This window comes from Chaetodon trifascialis, chromosome 2 (assembly GCF_039877785.1).
Source record: "Chaetodon trifascialis isolate fChaTrf1 chromosome 2, fChaTrf1.hap1, whole genome shotgun sequence".
Classification (NCBI taxonomy): domain Eukaryota; kingdom Metazoa; phylum Chordata; class Actinopteri; order Chaetodontiformes; family Chaetodontidae; genus Chaetodon; species Chaetodon trifascialis.
This window is the reverse complement of record NC_092057.1, coordinates 30,913,252-30,933,487: the sequence shown is the minus strand read 5'-3', so window position 1 is coordinate 30,933,487 and position 20,236 is coordinate 30,913,252. Positions and strand designations below refer to the sequence as shown.

The window sequence follows — 20,236 nt, the reverse complement described above, 5'->3', positions numbered from 1 at the left end:
GGAGTTCAAAATCGCAGTAGGACTTTACACAGAAGATTTTGACGTGTCCAGTCCTTTAAGGGCATCTAAAAAGAAACATAAAATGAATGCTGTATATTGGGTGTTAGCCAATGTGCCATCAAAACAGGCCCACACTCCACTCCATTCAGCCTGCTCTTCTGTGTAAGGCCTCTGATGTAAGAGAATATGGCTATGCTAAAATTCTCCATCCTCTAATTCAAGATCTGACCTGGTCTATTCATTGAGAAGTCGGGACCTTGTGTCAAAGGCACAGTGTTGTATGTGGCTGCTGATAACTTGGCAGGATTCTTTGAGAGCTTTGCAGTGGACCAGTTCTGCAGGTTCTGCATGGCAACAAGGAGTGAAATCCATGAGAAGGAGGTGAATTCAGGTGCTTTTGAAGTTCGGACTAAAGACACCCACAACCAGCATGTGTAAGAGGTACAACAGGACCCCACTGTAGCTAAAAAGTATGGTGTTAAACAAGAATGTATATTGACTGACAGCCTGGAGCATTTTCATGTTGTTCATGGTTATCCCCCGGACATCCTCCATGACCTTTTGGAAGGCATTGTTCCTGTCAAGTTAATACTCTGCATTTCAGACCTGATAGCTAAGAAATATTTCATTTTAGAAACACTGAACCATGCCATCAAAACATTTGCATATTCTTTCAGTGACAAAACTGACCAGCCTCAGCCTATACCACATGGCTTCTCTACCAAAATGACCATAGGTGGAAATGGTCATGAGAACTGGGCTCTGATCAGATTGCTCCCACTTCTCATTGGCCATAAAGTGCCCCAAGGGGATAATGTATGGAACATTTTGATGCTCCTTAAAGATATTGTTGAGTCTGTACATTTCCTTGACTGCAAGTTGTCAGAACACAGAGAACTGCTGCAAACTATGTTCTCGGATTTCAGGTTACGTCCAAAACACCACTTTGTCCAGCATTACCCTGAGATGATTATGGCATTTGGCCCACTTCCAGATGTGTGGACAACGCGGTTTGAGGGAAAGCACAAATTCTTCAAGCAGGTTATTCATAATGCTCACAACTTCAGAAATGTGCCTCTTACACTGGCTGCAAAGCATCAGAAAATGATGGCTTACCATTTAGACACAAGTTCATTTTTCAGGCCATCAGTTGAAATGGATAAGATTACTACAGCATCACTCACATCTTTCCCTGAGAATGTCCAGCAATCTTTTTCTCAGAGAGTTCCTCAGCTTGCAACAGTTCTTGTGGCATCTTCTGTCTTTGTGGATGGGATTAGATGTTGTACTGACATGGTACTCTCTGTTGGTTCATGCTCAGGCCTCCCTAAATTTAAGCAGATAAAACAGACAGAAGAAGAAGACAACTTTATTAATCACAGCACACAGAGTTACAGGGAGGGAACTGTACACAGCTGCCAGCCGACGCCAGCACCCGGGGACCAGTTCTCCTTCCATTGGAATGGAAGAAGATCAGGTGGTGATGTTTTTAGTGTGGGTTATTTAAGGGGTTATTTAAGGAGGAAAACCCCCAGATCAGTTGGTGATCTTCTTGCATGTTTTTAGTGGGGTTATTTAAGGAGGAAAACCCCCAGGTGAACACAGGGAGAACATGCAAACTCCACACAGAAAGGCCCCCTTTTTTCCTCGAGCAGCCACCGTGCTACCCAGATAGTGACAATTAAGACAGAGATCCTGTTTGTCTGCAAAGTGATGACTGGTGTCATGAACATTTCAGATCTTTTGAGCTCTGTGAAACTACAAACCCCTCTCTGCGTGTGGTGCAACTGAATGAGCTCAATGACGTGTTCCCTCTGTCAGCACATAGATGTGGAGACAATTTAATAGTGACACTCTGGCATTATGTTTTGTGTTAAAATGTATAAAATGGCTCCTAACTGAGTCTAAATATAAGCCTTAAAGTCAACATTTTGTAGCTTTTCTCATGAATGGTCTTTTTCTGATGCTGAAATGGTTGTTTGTTTTTTCTATTCCCAAGATGACTGCTATCCAGAAGATGACCCTGAGGACCATTCTCACTAAAGCAGCCATACGAAAGATCACCCTGGACACAAAGCCTGCTACAGTAGAGGAGCTAATGATCAAGCTTAAGGACGCACTGGAACTCAACTACAATTGCACTCTCCAATATAGAGATCCTGAATTCAATCACGAGAAACCAACAGTCAGAATCATCCCCATAGTTGAACTTGTCCCCGTCTCAACATCTGATGATCCCGCAAGTGACACACACACAGCACAGCAGATACAGACATCCTATCACACTCATCTGAGTGACAGACACAGTGGCCAGAACTATTTGATATTCCAACATTTTTTGTTGATGTCGAGCACAGACTTAGGCAAGCAGATCTGCTGTATCTTGGGGACAGAACACACTTCAAAGTATCAAGAGACATAAAACATGAGATCCTTGAAAAAATAGCAAAGAGCATGTACAGCTACACAGCGTACCCAAATAATGCACAGTTTGAAAGTGTGGCAGCAGCTCAGTTCAGCAAACATTCCTGTCTCCAAGAACAAGGTTCAACAAGTCGATGCAGTGGTTGGAAAAATAGTTTAAAATACAAAATGGCCAATTACAGAACAAAGCGCAGAAGATCAGGGTGTCTGGACGTTGCAATCAATGCCGGTAAACGGGGAGGATATTCCACAGAAGGAGAGCCAGCAAGCAAGAACCTTAAAAAGGTAAAAAAAGGGTGACCTGAACTACTTGCCCAATTTTCCTGAGGGGGAGGGATGAGGCAAGTCTTGAGGTTGTTCGCAGACTTAGCTGATTTATGAAAAGAACACCAAATGGGCAGCTTATAAAGCAGAAAATGGATCTGACCTTTGCTTAGTTGTGCAGTTCTTTCCAACTTCTTTGGTTGGTCTGTATGTTTGATCAACTCAATGCCTCAACTCAAACCCAAAAAGTAGGTGAGCTACTTCTCAGAGTAGGGAATGAATGAAGCAGAACTAGACTGGTTAAAATAACAACATGCAACTCTGACAGAACTCAAATTTCTTATTTTCATTTGAACAGATATGCCAAATAAAATGCAACAAATTAACCTACCGAAATTCAGGGCCATCTACAGCGGGAAAAGGGTGCAAACCTTTCACCACAAATCTAGTGACCGCTCTGTGACATTCCTTTATCTCGGTCAGTTTACTCTTCCCTGCCTCAGTGAAAGGAGTGGATAGAGGTGCGCGAGACCTGCCGGTGCCCGCTGCAGCCTCTGAGCCAGCCTGACTCTGGCAGTCATCGTCATCTAAATTTGATGGAAGGACATGGAGATGATTCATATGGCGAAAGCAGTTTACACAGTGAAATGGTGCTAACCTTAACACAACAGACATGGCTTGTAAGAGTTCAACATTACCTTCAGCACTAATAACAGATGATGCCCTGGTGTTTGCTCTGCCGCTAGATTCACAAGCATTGCTAAGTAGCGTATCAAACACATTTACATTCCTGCAAATGAATTGAATGCTGTGTGGACAAATGTTTTAGCATGTTGGAGGTATTTCCCCCCTTTGAAGAAATAGAAACTTTGCACGTGTCGCATGTGGCCCTGGTGTCATCTTTTCACATGACATATAGCCATACTTTGGAGTGTTTCTGCCTCAACACCATATCGGCTACATTCTAAACCAAAACAATGCAGCATGTGTGACGTTATCGCACATGTGCATTACAGGCGGAATTGATAAGCAGAATTGTTAACCAGGCAAGCAAATGATTACAAGGAATTGAGCTACTGGGAGCCGGTTCTCAAAAAGAACCGGTTCTCAATTCCCATCCCTAGTTTCCAGGCTGTTTTAATATTTCAACTTGTATTTTGTTTGACATGTTTTTATTTTTTGCCTCAGTAACGCTTTAAAGTGTTAACTTGCAATCGTCTAGAAGCTCAGGGCTGCATGTTGTTGCTCAGGTGATTTAATATAGTTGATTTACAATTGATCTGTACTTCTTACAACAAGTTAAAGTTTTAGGATTATATCCAGTTTTGATGTGTTTTGAATGTGTCCAGCTATGAAAACCAGATGTTGTTGGATGTTATGTGTTTATACTAGAGATCGACCGATATGGATTTTTCAGGACCAATGCCGATACCGATTATTAATAATCCAGCGAAACCGATAGCCGATATTTAGAACCGATATTCGCTTGCAGCAAAAATTTAAATTTTGGTGTCAAAATTGGATGGATGGATGGAAATGCCTTCAAGTTTAATTATTAATAAAAAGTGCAGGGGCCTTCCAGCAACATTTCTTAAAACTCAATCAAATGAATAAATAAATAAATAAAATAGCTCCCTGAATTTTTGAAACATCAATAAAATAAACTGAACTGTTCTGAAATTTGGGTCTGAGTTAGTACTCCCAATTCAGTCGCAGGAGACATGCCAGTGCCACAGTTTTCATATCTTCCAGCCTGGAAAAGCGTTTCATTACACACATGAGTTGTAGACGCGACGGTAAATTTATTGATTGAAAATAAAACACACTGAGAATAATCTCCTCGATGTGTGCTCTCTGCCTGACTCATATCCCTGGACTTTACGAGTGACGGGCAAAAAGACGATCATTTAACACCAGTAGTTACGTTGCTGCATCATAGTGTCGTGAGAGCACGAGCGCTGAGGGAGAGGAGACTGTAAACAAACAAGGACACGTTAGCGTGCAGTACTGTTCAACTTATTGGCTAGAATCACCTCCGGTGTTGTTTATTGATAAACGGGCTGAGACACATTAGGAGATTTATTATTTCCCCAAAGTAACGGTAACCTACGGAAGCGTATTGCTGCCACATCAGGAAAAACAAAAAGGATCAGTATTACGTTATAACGTGAAAAGTTTATTGTTCTGAATGTAGCAGCATAGAGGCTTTTATGCCTAATTGGCAACACCACAGCCAACCCTGGGAGGCGCACTGTCCTATAAAAAGGACGATCCCACACCTGCTAGTTCTCTCTCTCCCTCGCTGCTTCCCGACTGGTGACATCACTTCCGGGCCGGACCCTTGTGCTTCGGACAGAGTGGCTGACTTGGGGTGCTTTTCATTACGTTGAATTGTGCCTCCTCGTCTCCTCTCTCCTTCGTCGACCCGGAAGTCGTTTCCCCTCCGCCATGATGAAGGATCTTCCAATTGCTTAAATGCACCTGAAGGAGACGAGGAGCGAGGAGAGAGGAGGCTTCTGAAGGACATCAGAGTGAGGATACACCGGTGTAGCCTACGCGGAAGTCTTTTATTATTTAAGGGGCGTGTCGTATGTGGCACACGTTTGAATCATAGCGGGAGCAGGTCTTCACAAATGTAATCTTGATTCTTGTTTCAACTGTGTCCTTTTAACAATTGTATCTGTCACCAAGAAATTAATGAAAATTCTTGGTATATTACGTTTTTTTTAAAGCAAGGCTACAAGGCTGTTGGTTTAATCTACCACACACCCGTCCTCTGTTATGCCTCTAACGGCATATAATTGAAACCTCATCAATAGCAATCAGGAGTAAAACAGTCTGACTGCAGATCTGACCATAATATCACGTTTTACAGCTTTTACAGCTGTGCAAACGTCATCAGTAATTGACGTCGCTTCGGACTGACGCTGTGGAGCGAGGATTTTTCATTTCGGAGTTTCGTCTCCTCTGTCCTCACGTCCCTTCCTCGCATCCCTCTTTCATGTCCTCGCTGGGCGGAGCTAAGAAGCGAGGAGAGGAAGCGAGTGGAGGAGACGAGGAGACCAATTTATGGAATGAAAAGCACCCTTGGTGCCTTCAGACTCCAGTGCATGCGCACGTGTGTGTGTGCACCGCCTAAGTGGCCTGCTGTGACAGACACTGGTAGCTACAAGACGTTATCTCTCCCTCTCCCTCTGGTGTGTCATGCCTAGCGATCGACGCTAACCGAATCTGCTACCGACTGTGCGTGAGTGAGGTCAGCATCAGCTGGCTGGGTTCGACACGACATATTGCCTCCAGCTACAGGAGACTGCCGCTGCTTTTCCTTAGTTTGTTTTAGGTTTGCTTTGGTTTTGCGTGGCTCTTCCCAGCTTTTGGGTGTTTTTGGATTTGCTTTTGTTGCTCGTTTTTGCTGTTTTGTTGTTTTGCTTTTGCTTTGTGCAACTCTTCTTCCTTGTTTAACTGCTTGGGTTGGAGACTATCCGTGCACACGCTGGGTGTTAAATCCCTTTGTTTTTGGTTGTTATGTTTATTTAGTCTACTCTGCCCATCGACTTAAGTTGTTAATTTCTTTGATTTTGATATTTTGTTTGTTTGGGCAGAAGAGTGTTTCTCTTTTTTTTGGTATGTTATCATTTCTTTATTTATTCCATTTCCTTTACTAATTTGGCAGCTGGCAGTTGTATTTCTGTTTAGTTCATGATTTATATTTTTCTGCCAGCTGCCTGTTTTGGTTAATTTGTGGGTGTTTTGTTTAGTTATATTTGTGCAGGTACAACCCCATTTAACCCCTTTATTTCTCTTTTAGTTGCTGAGGTCCAGTGGTGGTGCTGTGATCTGGTGGCGGGATCCCTGGGTTTTGGGTTTCCAGTGTGTGCGTGTGTGATTGTCACGAGTGTCTGGGTGTTTATAGTTTTGGTTGGGCTTTCCCACGCCGATTAGTAGTCCCTACACACTGGTAAGCCATCCATCCATCCATTCTCTACACATCTAGCACATCCATCTATGCCCCTTTCAGGGCCGCGGGGGGCTGGAGCCTATCGGCTGTCCTGGCTGTACCAGTGACCTTCTTGCTGTGAGGCACGCGCACTACCTGCTGCGCCACCGTGCAGCCCCACCCTGGTAAGAACTTAATTTAGTTCTCCTCTTTCTTTGGCCCTGTGTGCATGGTGTTTTATCATTGTTGTTAAATTGTATTTTTGTAATAAAGCATATGCTTGTCCTTTTAAATGGAATGATGTCTTATCTGCCTCGAGTAGCCTTACCTGCGTGCCTTAACAGTGGCTTAGGCTAAAATATACTTCCTGGGGTGAAACTCCCCAGGTGGCGTTGTTGGCAACAATTCAGTCAGTGTAAGCTTAACTAGATTTACAAAACTCATCCTATACCGACCGATTTCCCTTCCATTGCCACGTAACAAAAAGTTTTTCACGTTATAACAATATATTTTCACGTTATAACATGATAAGATATTGTAAAAACGTGAAACATTTCACGTTATAACGTGATAATTTATATTGTAAAAACGTGAAAAGTTTCACGTCATAACGTGATAATTTATATTGTAAAAATGTGAAAAGTTTCATGTTATAACGTGATAATTTTTATTGTAAGAACGTGAAAAGTTTCACGTTATAATGTGATATTTGGTCTCAGAAGGAGGGGCACCCATGTACAACTAATGAGATTTCTACGAAATCGAGGTGTACCAGAACCGTGCCTCTCACACATGGAACAAGACCATGTAAGTGTGTTTTTACGTAGCTCACTTGTTCAAAAAGCTGATTTTCATTGCTTCCAAGGGTAATTCAACGTTGTGTATGGTCAACATAAGTTAGCTTACCTAGCCAACCAGCCAGCCAGGTAGCCAAGGTAACTCGGCGCTGTTTATCACCCGGCACCGGGCGGCTCACTTACCTCTGCACACAGGTACCTTTGCCTGTCTTAGGCGCTGACTAGACAAGCAGGACACACAATAAATATGTATGCATCATTTATTAAGTTTGATAATCTGTCAGGGGCAATGGAGGTCATTTCCAGTTTCATACTAACTTTAGCTAAATGTGCATTAATGTGAATGGCCACGTCATGATAATTTAAAACTAACGCTAATGGTTATTAACCAAAAATTACAACAATTTGAGAGTGTTTTGCAGTGCAACAGACAACAAACTTGAACACTTAAATACTGTCACAGCAGCCACCGAAACAACACAGTCGACAAACAGCTAATGCGAACTGTGAGGAGATGAAGAGGGATAGACATGTCCTGGACGCTGGCTAGAGACAGCAATTTCACCATAGTTTAGTGACACGGATTTATGATGTGCATTCTACCCACTTGGGACCTGTTCATAGAGACAGCTGTCAGTCATGACAGACTCCATTCTGTATTACCGCTCATACACTTAACAGAGAAATACTAGGCTTCATGACCAACTTAAGTTTTTGTATCATACTCTACACCGTCCACCCCCCCACCCCCCTTATTTATTATTGTCATACAGTATGCTGCTGGTTATGAGCACCAAGATGCTCTTCACTATATTTTAAGCCAGCATTTGATTTCAGTATTATCTATTTAGGGACAATAGATCTGCCTTTATCATCACAGTTTCTATATTAAGTGAAAAGTCTGTGAATTGTCTGTCAAATAAAATACATTAGTGTACTGTATATATATTTACACACACACACCCATCTACATGAACAAACGCTTAATCTCTGTGTCTCTCTTCCCCCCTCTTCTCCCCAGGGAGTGCAGTAAACATTAAAAACATTTAACATTATTAAATTGATAATCTGCCAAACCTCTGAATTTTAGAGCGACTTCTAGATGCTAGAGCTATTTTATAATCTAGAGATTCAACCAGATCACGTATCCTATCGTGCACATTTCCAAAGTGTCACTGGGCAGCAGCAGTAATCACATTTACTTCATGTACTATACTTCAGCTGTAGCTGACAGGATTTAGCTCTCTTCAGGCATCAGTCTGACAGAATGATCAGTGTCCTGAGGTCTTTTGTTAACTTCATTAATTGGGACACCTGAAAAACTTAAAAACACCTCAATGCGTGCTATGGAGTGTGTGTGTGTGTGTGTGTGTGTGTGTGTGTGTGTGTGTGTGTGTGTGTGTGTGTGTGTGTGTGTGTGTGTGTGTGTGTGTGTGTGTGTGTGTGTGTGTGTGTGTGTGTGTGTGTGTGTGTGTGTGTGTCTTTGTCTTTGTCTTTGTCTTTGTGTCTGTCTGTCTGTGCATGTGTCTGTATGCGTGTGAGCGTGTACATGGGTGTGGTGGGAGGATGTTGTGTTTTTAGTCTTGTCTTTGAGTTATAATCATTATGTCTGTCTTAACAGATTGATGCCACAGTCATCGACTTTATGGATGATGATGCTCTGGCTGGCTACATTCCAACATATGGAGATCGGATAGCAGCAAGACGCTTCTGTTTGGAAAACAAAGGTGCAAATGCAAAAGAATCAAAAAAACAATCACTGCTTGAAAAACTAAAGAAAAAGATGGGAATCGATGAGAATGATAAGAAATCTGATAATGAGGAGACTTCTGCAGGAAAGCGTAAAAGAATTTAAGCAAAAAAGAACAAATGGGCTGAAAAAAAGACCAGAAAAGTTGAGTTGGGGTAGATTCATGAAGGCAAACAAGTAAGAAAACGCAGAGGAGGGGGAACAAGGACACTTGATGTACCCAAAGAATCAAGAAAAGCTGATATATTATAGTATGCTAAAAACCTTTTCTTCCCAAATGGAAAAAATAAATTTGGAAGATTTGAGACATTCAGTCATGACATATTAGACTATCAAGAGGAAGCTGTACTTGATGAAGATATCACAATTAGGGACCTGTGCGCAGTATTAAGACTGGGAATGTTAAGATTTTACCTGAGCACTAAGAGCCTGACAGATGAGGATTATGAAGAACATGATGAGGAAAAATCAAATGAGAACAATGATGTACAACTGGGAGACACACGTGAAGAAGATGAGCATCTTACTCAAACAGTTGTCATCCTGTCACCTGATTTGAAGGAGGTTGATGCAGATGCATTTTTAGACACTGAGGTGGTGTTTGGTCCCTTCCTTGGAGAGCCCATGGATAGTCAGTTGGATGACACATTGTTACATGAACCCAGCCAGCAGTTTGAAGATGGTGAGACAGCCTTCATATCTATCACGCTTTCCCCAACAAGCACAGTGGGCAATCCTCCAGACACAGCATCTATAGGTGACACAGCAAGCACCTCTGCAGCGTCATATGAAGTTGTCTGTATCACCATAAAACTTTATTGGGTCATTGAGATTTCAAAGTTCAAAGATCCAGCACTCCTCAAACACCCGCTGAAATACACCTACATTGATGAAAAAGGAGCTGACGCAGACGGTGTCTCAAGAGATGTGTATGCTGCATTTTGGATGGAGTTCATGGACCAAACAGCTGAAGGGGAGGACCTAAGGGTTCCATCACTGTCTCCTAAATGGCAGGAAGAAGAATGGAAATCCATTGGCCGGGTTCTGCTAAAAGGATTTCAAGACCACGAATACTATCCCTGTCGCCTTGCCCCTGTTTTCACAGTGGCACTTATTTTTGGTGAGAATGAAGTCTCAGATGATATGCTGTTTGAGAGTCTTCTCCTGTACATAAGTCAGTCAGATAGGGATCTGATAACCACTGCCTTAAAAGAAGATCTTGTAGATGAGGACAGGGATGAACTACTTGATCTTATGGATCGCTTGGATGTAACAACGCTTCCAACTCAAGGGAATTTGAAAGGCATCTTTCTAAAAGGCCACTTCCTAAAAGAAGCATTTGTGAGCCCACAAGATGTCCTTCAAATGTATGAGGATAAAAAGCCGTCAACAAGAAAGCTTTTGAAGTTGCTAGATGCATCCCCTACCACCCAAGCAGAGAGCCAAAGCTTTCGTTTTCTGCAACAGTACATCAGAGGACTGGATGATGCAGGACTCAGAAGGATGTTAAGGTTTGTCACAGGATCAGATGTTATCTGTGTCAACAAGGTTGAAGTCTTGTTCACACCATTAGACGGACTGGCACGACGACCAGTAGCGCATACCTGTGGGCCAGCCCTAGAACTGCCATGGACATACACCTCCTACCCAGAACTATGCACTGAAATGGACAGTATACTGGCTGCTGAAAGCTCCTTTAAGTTCAGCATAGTTTAGGTTAGTTAATTTTTCAGGTGCAATCACTGCATGAAAAACCACATTTTCGACCCATAAATCCCCGCGAATTTCGTTGATTTTCGGCAATTTACGGCAAGTTTACGGGGAACTTCGCCAGCTCCGAAAATCGGCGGAAACGAACTATCTGTCGGCGGGGGGCGTGGTTAATCGCGCCTTCGTGAAGGTGAAACCATGTGATTGGATAGCAACTCCAATCACATGAGTGATCATGTGATTGGATGACAACTCTGCTGCTATTGGTCATCTGTGCGCCACAAATAATAATAATAATAATAAAAATAAATACATATTAAATACTATATAATAAATTAATATATTAAAATTTGTTATTGTTATATTTATATACATATAAAATATAAATGATATATATATTTTATTTGATTGATGATTCATTGATTTATTTGGTGATCCACCTTCTACACTACCACACAGTAGAACACAAAGAACACAGTTGACAGAAACATTTTGAAAAAAAGTCTTTAATGAAATCGTGACACACACATTAGCAAGGCTCAACCAAGTAAAATCAGTGACTACTGGGGAAAAAAGCAAGGAAATGTGCAGAGGGGTTCACTGATAAGAGTCTCTAGGTTGGGCCATGCCGCTGGTCCATGGTGCATGAAAAAGAGTCTAAGGCCTTTGGAAATGCTTCTTTGCTGCCTCTGGGTCATACTGAGTTGGCGCCTGTTGCTTTGAAGGGGACTCGATGCGAAGCCTCTTGCGATGTGTCGCCACATACTTTGGGTCACTCTCCAGCCGATCTTGCAGAGTTTGGAGAGCTAGGACACTCCTTCTTGCTTCCAGCAGCTGTAAATACAGGTATTAATATAATATTAGTACTGCTAAGAAACAATAACACATGATAACATATGTGAGCATGTTGGTCAAAAACAATGCAGCTAATAAATTAAATTCAGCCCATTTTTACATTGTTGTGAAAATAAAGCGGCATTCATGGGACTCTTACCTGCTTCCTTCTTTGTCTGCTGCAAGCTGAAATCTTCACAGCTGCTGCCTGAACTGAAAGAGCTGGCTGGGCATACCTGAAGCTCCTCCACACCATCTCATAATATGTCTTACAGGCCGCTGGAAGAAAATATATATTGGTTTGAAATAATTAAGGCAGGCTTCAGTAAAAACAACAACAAGAAACAACAGAAAGGGTTTAAAAGACTGCTGTCCACACCATCCATGTCTGGGGCCCGTTTCACAAAGGAGGTTCAACAAACTCCGAGTCTAATCCTGAACCTCGAGCTGATCTAGCCTGAGATAGGAGAAAGTTTCCAGTTTCAGAACAGGTGATTTGGGTTAGTTCAATCAACTCAGAGTAAGTCAACTCAGAGTTAAGCGCGTGCACCACGACTATAAAAAGCCAACATCAATGGAGCCCCGATTCGACGAGTCACCATGGCAACGGGGAAGAGGAGGGCTGCGTTTTTTACCTCTTTGGAGCTAGAAATCTTAATGCGCTCATACAGCGAGTTTCAACACGTTTTTAGAAAAAAGTGCAACACCGCTGCAGCCGCAAAAGAGAGAGAGACGGCGTGGGAAAACATTGCTGCTCGGGTCAATGCGTAAGTTTAAATGCAGTCCTTTGCAATCGCAATAATATTACAGGGGAAAACTGCTTGAATGGTAGCTCATTAATTTATTTCATGCAGGTGCAATCCCGCGGGGGAGAAGCGCACTTGGCAGCAGCTTAAGATGAAATATAAAAACATTGTTCAAACAGGTAAGACCCCGGCATAATTAAATAGGGGTACCTCATTTTGATCATGTTTTACATTGTAAAGTAAATATTAAGTGGCTGTTGTTTTATCCCCAACATAATGCTGTTTTCACACACATAAACGTCTTCTCATCTATATATTCTGTTAAATAATTAAGCCTATTTAAACTAACACAGACCTCTGCTCAGCCAACAGAAAGAAGGCAGATGCCCGCAAAACGGGTGGTGGCCCAGCACCGCCACCTCTAACGGAGGCAGAGGAGCTGGCCCTAAGCCACAATTTAGGAAGGCCAGTGGCTGAGGGAATTCCTGGAGGGAGCTCATCTTCAGAGCTCGCCCCCCAAGACACGAGTGCCTTTATAAAATGTAATATGCCTAGGCCTATATATCTCTTTTAAGCCTATTCATAAAAATATTTATTTCCCTCTCATGTCTTTTTTTTTTTTTTTTTTTTGTCCCAACAGATTCTGATGGTGCTATCTGCCTGGTGGAGCCCCCTCATGCCACAACAGACCTTGTGACTGTAAGTAGGCAATACTCCAAAGATTTTGCCAAATGGTAGTTTAAGTATACTGAAACATATCACTCATCTAGGATGAAGAGCATGAAGAAACTGTGTCTGCTGCCTTTACAGAGGGCGATCCAGAAAGGCCTATAGAGGTAACATCTTGTTATGTTACTGATAGTTCTCTTCCCATTTACATTTCTTAACATTCAACAACAATATAGAGTGTGACATTTAGCCTACACTGAAGTATTAACACATTCTCATCCTCTTTAACAGGGCATGGCTCGGCAGCAGCAGGAGAGTCCCTCAACTTCCACAGCACAGATTGACACAGTGAGATGGATGTTCAGTAAACACCAGAGGTTCATTCTGTGGAATTCATGTGCAACTGTATAATTTAATGTCCTCCTTATGTATTCCCAGTTACCAGTAAAAGAGATTTATAAAATTCACCTGCTGAAAAAAATCCAAAAAACCAACAAAGAAATGCAATACTTGGACCGCCAGATTAGGAAGGCAGATTTAGAAATTGAAATACTGGAACACAAATTAGAGGTGGGTGCATGGTCACAGGTGAATTATGTTAATTATGTTAACTATTGGAACATTAACTAATCTAGCTCTTTTATTTGTAGGAAATAAAGAAGACCAAATGAAGTGTGTATTGTGTCTTTATTTGACTGCTGTGGTGGTGGTGGTGGTGGTGGTGGTGACTCAATCTCTGAAGTGACTATGGCATATGGTGTCTCTGACTGCTCTGCCGTCCTGCATAGCTGGCAGGTGGATGGGGTCATCATCAGGGTCTTCAATTTGTAGGGCAGGGTGTCGCTCTCCTCTAATAGTGGCAATATTATGAAGAACAACACATGCCACAGTGATATCACAGGCCCTCTCAGGGGTCACCCTGAGGTGACATAGGCACTGGAAACGGGCTTTCAGCAGGCCTATGGTCATCTCCACCCGGGCTCTTGTCCTGCAGTGAGCCCGGTTGAAGTTCTGTTGGGGGCCTGGTTCAGGGTCAGGGTAAGGAATCAGCAGCCTGGGTTGGCATGGGTAACCTCTGTCACCCAGCAGAAGGCCATCAAACTCTCCTGTAATGTGTAGGAGACACATCAGAGTATATTTAAGGAGGGAGACAGGTGAATTATATTGTGCAAATCTTTAGGCTGCTTACCACGTTGCAGTCTGTTGCTCAGGTTAGACTCGCGATAAATCCTTGAGTCATGAACAGACCCAGGCCACTTGGCCTCCACATTGGAAATTAAGTATGCAGCATCACATACGATCTTGACAGTGCAGAGAATGACAGATGTTGAATTATGATGCAGTCTTTAACATTTTGAAACAGTAGTCAATCTACATGTACCTGCACATTTATGCTGTGGATGGACTTCCTATTCACATAATCTGCTTCATTATGTGAGGGAGCCGTGATGGGGATGTGTGTGCCATCTATGCAGCCAATCACACTGGGGAATCCTAAAAGAAATTAAAATTACTAATCCCATTCTGAGATTGCAGCACAATGTCATTAATGGAATATAATTTAAAATTCATTTGGATCTCTGCATCATTCACCTGCAATCCTGTGGAACTCCTCCTTGATGACTCTGACAGGTTTATGTCCAGGGAAAACCACGAAGATGGGTAATAGCCGTTTCAAGGCGAGGCAAACTTTTCTGACCGCCCTGCACACAGTTGCCTTGCTTAAGTGCTCTGCATCTCCGATGTTATACAAAAAACTCCCATTTGCAAAGAAACGCAGCGCAACACACAATATCTGCTGGGATGTGAGAGCATGACTACGGCTGGTAATGTTGCAGATATAAGGACGGATTAGGTTGTGGATGTAGGTGATGGACTGCGACGTGAAACGGTACCGTTCAAAAAGATAATTGTCTGGAAATGCCAGAACATCTATGCGTGGTCTGATAACCATCTCCCGACAAATATTTAATTCCCTGCGCAGTAATGCTGCACCTTCATCCACGGGATCGTTGTCAAAAGGACATGCCATAGTGGAAAAGTGGACTTCTCATATACGCCGACTGGCTGATTTTTTTTTTTTTAAATAACAGACGGCAGAACTATGTTATACCAAAACTCGCCTGCTGCCTGAATGAATGAGGAAATCAAAAAACGTGTGGCTGACAGGGGGCGGAGACAGAGAGAAACTCGAGGATCATTGAGAAAAACCTGGTCCCGACCAGGTTAGGTTCATAGAGTCTGTTACCATGGTAACTGACCGAGAGTTTAAGTTACCTCTCTCTGTGAAACAGGCTAGAGTTACCCCTCCTCCTCTGGTTTGAGTTACCTCCCTTTGTGAAACGGAAAACTCCGAGTTTCCTTCATTTCAGGCTTAACAAACTCGGAGTTTTCACAAAACCTGCTTTGTGAAACGGGCCCCTGGACTCCCAGTTAAAGTCACCATCAAATATGACCTCACCGTTTCGTTGTGGGGCGAGTTTAGTCTGTAAAACGCAAAAAGTACAAACAGGTCATGCAACGTTTACACTTACTTATATTCTGCAGAATATTTCCTGTGCATTTTATTAACTTACCCCTGCTCATGTTCATATCGCCTGTCGTTTCCGTCACTATTGTGCAGACGTCGCACCTTTTCCTTTAAAATACAAAATACATTGTAATGTTAAATGTAACGTGAACGATTACCAAACGTTCGGAACGTAGTGCAATAAGAATAATAAAGGTTTGGCGCCCTAAAAACTGCACAATGTGGTACTAAATGCTAACGTTACTTACGTAACTTAAGCTTCCGTCTCTTCGTCTCCGCAGCTGCAGTTCGGTCGGGGCTGCTCCTCCAGAGCGAGCAGTCTGGCTTTTGTCACGGTCATTCTCCTCGCCAACTGCGCCATCAGCTGCGTTAGCAGCCGAGACAATCCACTGAAGACGCTGAGCAGTTTCTTCTCTAAATTGTTTGGACTTTCTGGATATGGTCGCTCCGCAGCCAGGCCATCCACTCGTATGAACAGAGTTAAAGTTTAGCAGGACCCGAAACGTAACTGTTGTAATCCAAGCTCGATTCGCGTTCACATACGCGCCGAGGTCGTTTTCTGCCAATGTCATTGCGTCAGAGGAGGCGTCCAATCATATGCGAGGTCGCGCTCTCGGTATTTCTCGCGAGACCATTTTTGTTGCGTAGACTGAAAAACATGCTGTGATTTTGTTAGGTACTTTGATTTTCTATTTTTGTACCTGAATATTTTATAAAACATGTAAACTTCTTTAAAGTGACATCATCGAAAATAAAAAAAAGAAAAGTTACTTTGGTGTATTCCCTTTTTATTCCTACTTAAAGAATCATCAGTGGACTTACTCTGCTGGAATTTTGCAAGCTAATCACACAAGCATTGTTCATCTGGTGTTGTGGTGGCAAAATGTGAAAAATTGCGACCACTGTCCAAGAACTGTAGATGCTTTAATTTTCAGAATTTTGATTTAGCAATTTAAGTGGAAAATTAAAGACCTTTGAGAGTCAGGACACTTATCCTGTATGTAACCTATAAAATTATTTAAACACACTTTTAAATCCTCATGAAAAAAAAATCTTTGTATTCTGTAGGCACAGAACATACACACACACACACACACACAAAATCCCAATTTGCATCTGTATAGCTTTGCAGCATTTACATTAGCATTTTAACACCTCATGGTCACAGTGGCTGAAAGAGAACTTCCACGGCAATTTACAGTGACGGAAATTGATGGAAGTGTGACTTTTCATCCAGTGAATGAAAATGATTGATGGGTCCATGAGAAGTATTGTTTAGATCCATTCAGCATGTACTTACAAGGTAAAGCCATTGTAACATGAAAAAGGAAAGGGGGAATTACATTTAGAAGAAACATGTATTTAAGGTGGCAAAATGTAGGCCACAAAAGATTTGAAGAATTCTAATAATTAATGCACCAATAACAAAGGCAGAGAACTAATTTTAGGGAGATGAATGTTCTCCTGAAAATAGGAGGTTGAAATACTTTGAACAATTAGTGTAAAGAGAAATATGTAATCAATAAAGCAGCATTAATCTGGCTGTAGAGTTGCAACAGTTAATTGATTACAAATTGATTATCAAATTATTCGTCATTTATTTTGATAATCATTTAATCAGTTGGGAGTAATTTTTTTTTTTTTTTTTAAGTCAAAATGCTCTGATATCAGCATCTTAAATGTGAATATTTTCTGGTTTCATTACTCCTCTGACAGTAAACTGAATATCTTTGAGTTGTGGACAAAACAAGACATTTGAGGACGTCATCTGGAACTTTAGGAAGTTTACCAAGTATGTTGAAGCAGTATGGTATCAGTTGTTGCTTGAGAGCTGGAGATGCACGTTGATATTTCTAATTACAGAAATACACAGCTTTTTATTGCCTAGCAAGTTTGTTAAAAACAGGCCTGTTCCCTTTAAAACTGTTAAGTGCTGCTTAATTCCCTCAGAGAGCAATGAGTTATGAGGTGATGATTTGTATTTGTACTACTACTGTCTTATTTTTCTGAAGTTGTTTTTGTCAAGTTTCACAGTAGTTAGTTGTACTGACTTGAACAACAGTCTATAGTTTTAGACCATTTTGGGGGAGACATCACTTTGTGGAATTGTTCTGGCTGCTCTACATGTTTCAATGGTTGGAAAACTGTAAATAAATGTGCTGTTGCACCTTTCAAACTGAATATTCATGTCATCACATCATTTTCAGTCTAGCAGAAAATTTCAATTTTTTCTCCTGCGTGTTCATAGGCAGTGGGACATTAGACATTTTAGAAGTTTCCAAAAATCTGTCAGTAAGTAATGTTGGCAGAAATATTCAGATCCTTTATTTAAGTGAAAATACCACACTGTGAAAATACTATGAGTGACAAGTCCTGCATTCATAACCTTACTTAAGTAAAAGTATGTTAATATTAACAAAGTACAGTCAATCAAATCAATCAAATTTTATTTGTACTGCCCAGTATCACAAATCTTAGTTTGCCTCAGTGGGTTTCTCAATCTGTACAGGGTACAACACCCCCTGTCCTGTAGACCCCGTAAAGAGGCAATCTGCTGTCAAATGGTTAATGTACCACTGTTATACCATTATATCTGATGAATTTGAGAGAATCTCTTCTCACAATGAGCAGGTCACAGCTCTGCATTAACTCTTCTGTCATGTTGGGCTAGATGCAGACCTTCAGGACATGGCCCCATTTTGATAGTTTGATAGTTCACCCTAGAGGCAAAAATACATATTTTTCCTCTGGTCTGTAGTGTTATTTATCTACATTGTTTTGGTGTGAGTTATTTTGGATATATCAGCCATAGAGATATCTGCCTTCTCTACAATATGAGAATAAATGGTGCAAGTTATGTGGTGCTTAAAGCACCAGAAAAAGAAATAAAAACATTTGAAAAATTCAAAACTAGTGTCCTTTTCCAAAAATTATGACCCAGTCACTCAACTTAATCCATGTACTTTGTTGTGAGCACTTTCATGTAGGAGCTACTGGGGTGGGGTGAATTGTCCTGTGAGCATGGTACAGGATAAATATTTTGTGAAACTCATTTACAACAACATATGAACATATTATGGTTGTGATTAGTTTTTGATTTTCCTTACAAATAAAAGAGATGTTAAAAAATAACCAGGGCATCAGTTGACATAATGCGACTGTGTCTTAATGTTCCAGAGCTCTTGGGGTAATTTACAAGTCTTTAAGTATGTTTGCTCTCAGGAAGAGATATAGCTCTATGGCCTCATCTGCTGTGGTGGGTGGGTGTAAGGAGTTCTCTGCCATTATAAGGCAACACAAGCTGAATACGGTTTCATTACAAGGATAAGGTCCTCTCTGTTGGCATTCTTGTTTACATGCCTCCACTGCTTCCTGGGAGAACTCTTTCAGGTGATCTTCTCCTCCAAATAGATGAGGGATAGTGTACACGAGAATTGGACGTCCACTTATTCCACAAATGTGCAACTTGTTGCAGCTCTTCCTGCAGAGGAAAAATACCAGTGACAACAAATATTAATGTAACACTTCATATATTGAGTCAATATGTTATATGCAGACATATGCTCTCTTACGGACAAAAGGGGTGAGTGGGCTGTGGAGAAGAGGTTTTTTTTTTTTTGGCCTACTGGCAAAATGCTAAATGACCCACCCTGTTGCTATCAAAAAATTCCTAACTAACATACCCAAAATTAATCAGGAATATCTCCTCAGCCACAAGGCCTATATGCATACTTTGATCGTCTTTTGATAGGTTAAAAAGCTTTGTAAGTAAACCTATTTCTTTTACTATTTCAGTGTAAATAGAGATGCAGTAAAGGAAAAAATAAGATGATTATCCTCACCAAGTATACAATCTAAATTTCAAATGCAATATTATGATTACAACTTACATCCTATGGATCATTATGCAACTAAATATTTTCTCCTATTCTTTGACTACAACTGTAACCATAAATTTGATGAAAATATACTAAAACACAAGATTTATGATGAAATTTGTAGGTATATTCAGGCACTTTCCATGTTATGGACATATTTATGTTGGCTGTTAGTGGGAATTTACTTCAAAACACTTTATTTCCATGAACCACAAACATTGAAATATTAATAAACACAATGAATATTGATCAAAATTGAGAAGCTCCATGCAGGCAGATAATTGGAGAATGCAAGAGCCTAAATGGCTGGAAAAGGGGTCCATCATCATTGAGGCAGGAGCGGGGCTGGGTGTAAAGGATAAGAGGGGTGGGAGGTGAAAAGGAGAGAGGGAAAGAAAAGAAGGATGGAAGAAGGAGGGGAACAGTGCAAAAATGTGTAACAGAAGTAGGACATGGACAGAGGAAAAGGTTGGTGAAGGGGGAGAAGAAGACCAAAAGATGAAAATGGATAAAGGAAAGGGAGGAGGAAAGGAAGAGGAGAGGAGGAAAGAAGGTAGTAAAGGTAGAAGGAAAGGGGAGGAGAAATTGGAGTGAAAGAAGACAGGCAATGAATGAATGGAAGAGGGGGAGACGAGTAAAAAAAAGATGAAGAAAAGAAAGAAGGGGGGATGACTTAAAGACAGAGATGTGGGAGGAG

General features: G+C 41.4%; 1 protein-coding gene and 1 long non-coding RNA gene across 2 annotated transcripts; one reads left to right on the top strand and one right to left on the bottom strand.

The window, feature by feature from the left end:
• The first annotated feature begins 12,364 nt into the window (after positions 1-12,364).
• On the top strand, positions 12,365-15,556 carry LOC139340613 (uncharacterized). The gene is made up of 3 exons (XR_011602955.1): positions 12,365-12,483; positions 12,571-12,641; positions 15,504-15,556. It is a non-coding gene; the product is annotated as an uncharacterized lncRNA (long non-coding RNA).
• On the bottom strand, positions 12,965-16,403 carry LOC139349058 (putative nuclease HARBI1). The gene is made up of 4 exons (XM_070989532.1): positions 14,725-16,403; positions 14,513-14,625; positions 14,327-14,432; positions 12,965-12,993 (listed from the first exon to the last, which is right to left on the bottom strand). Exons 1-4 carry the CDS (start codon positions 15,161-15,163, stop codon positions 12,965-12,967), a joined length of 687 nt encoding a protein of 228 aa, XP_070845633.1. The 5' UTR covers positions 15,164-16,403.
• Between the last annotated feature and the right edge of the window lie 3,833 nt (positions 16,404-20,236).

Excerpts from the sequence above, each read along its gene's own strand:
- LOC139349058 (XM_070989532.1), bottom strand. The coding sequence starts at position 15,163 with ATGGCATGTCCTTTTGACAACGATCCCGTGGATGAAGGTGCAGCATTA. Across the intron at positions 14,626-14,724 it reads GGAGTTCCACAGGATTGCAG|GATTCCCCAGTGTGATTGGC; the intron begins GTGAATGATGCA and ends AATTTCTTTTAG. Across the intron at positions 14,433-14,512 it reads TCCACAGCATAAATGTGCAG|ATCGTATGTGATGCTGCATA; the intron begins GTACATGTAGAT and ends TGCACTGTCAAG.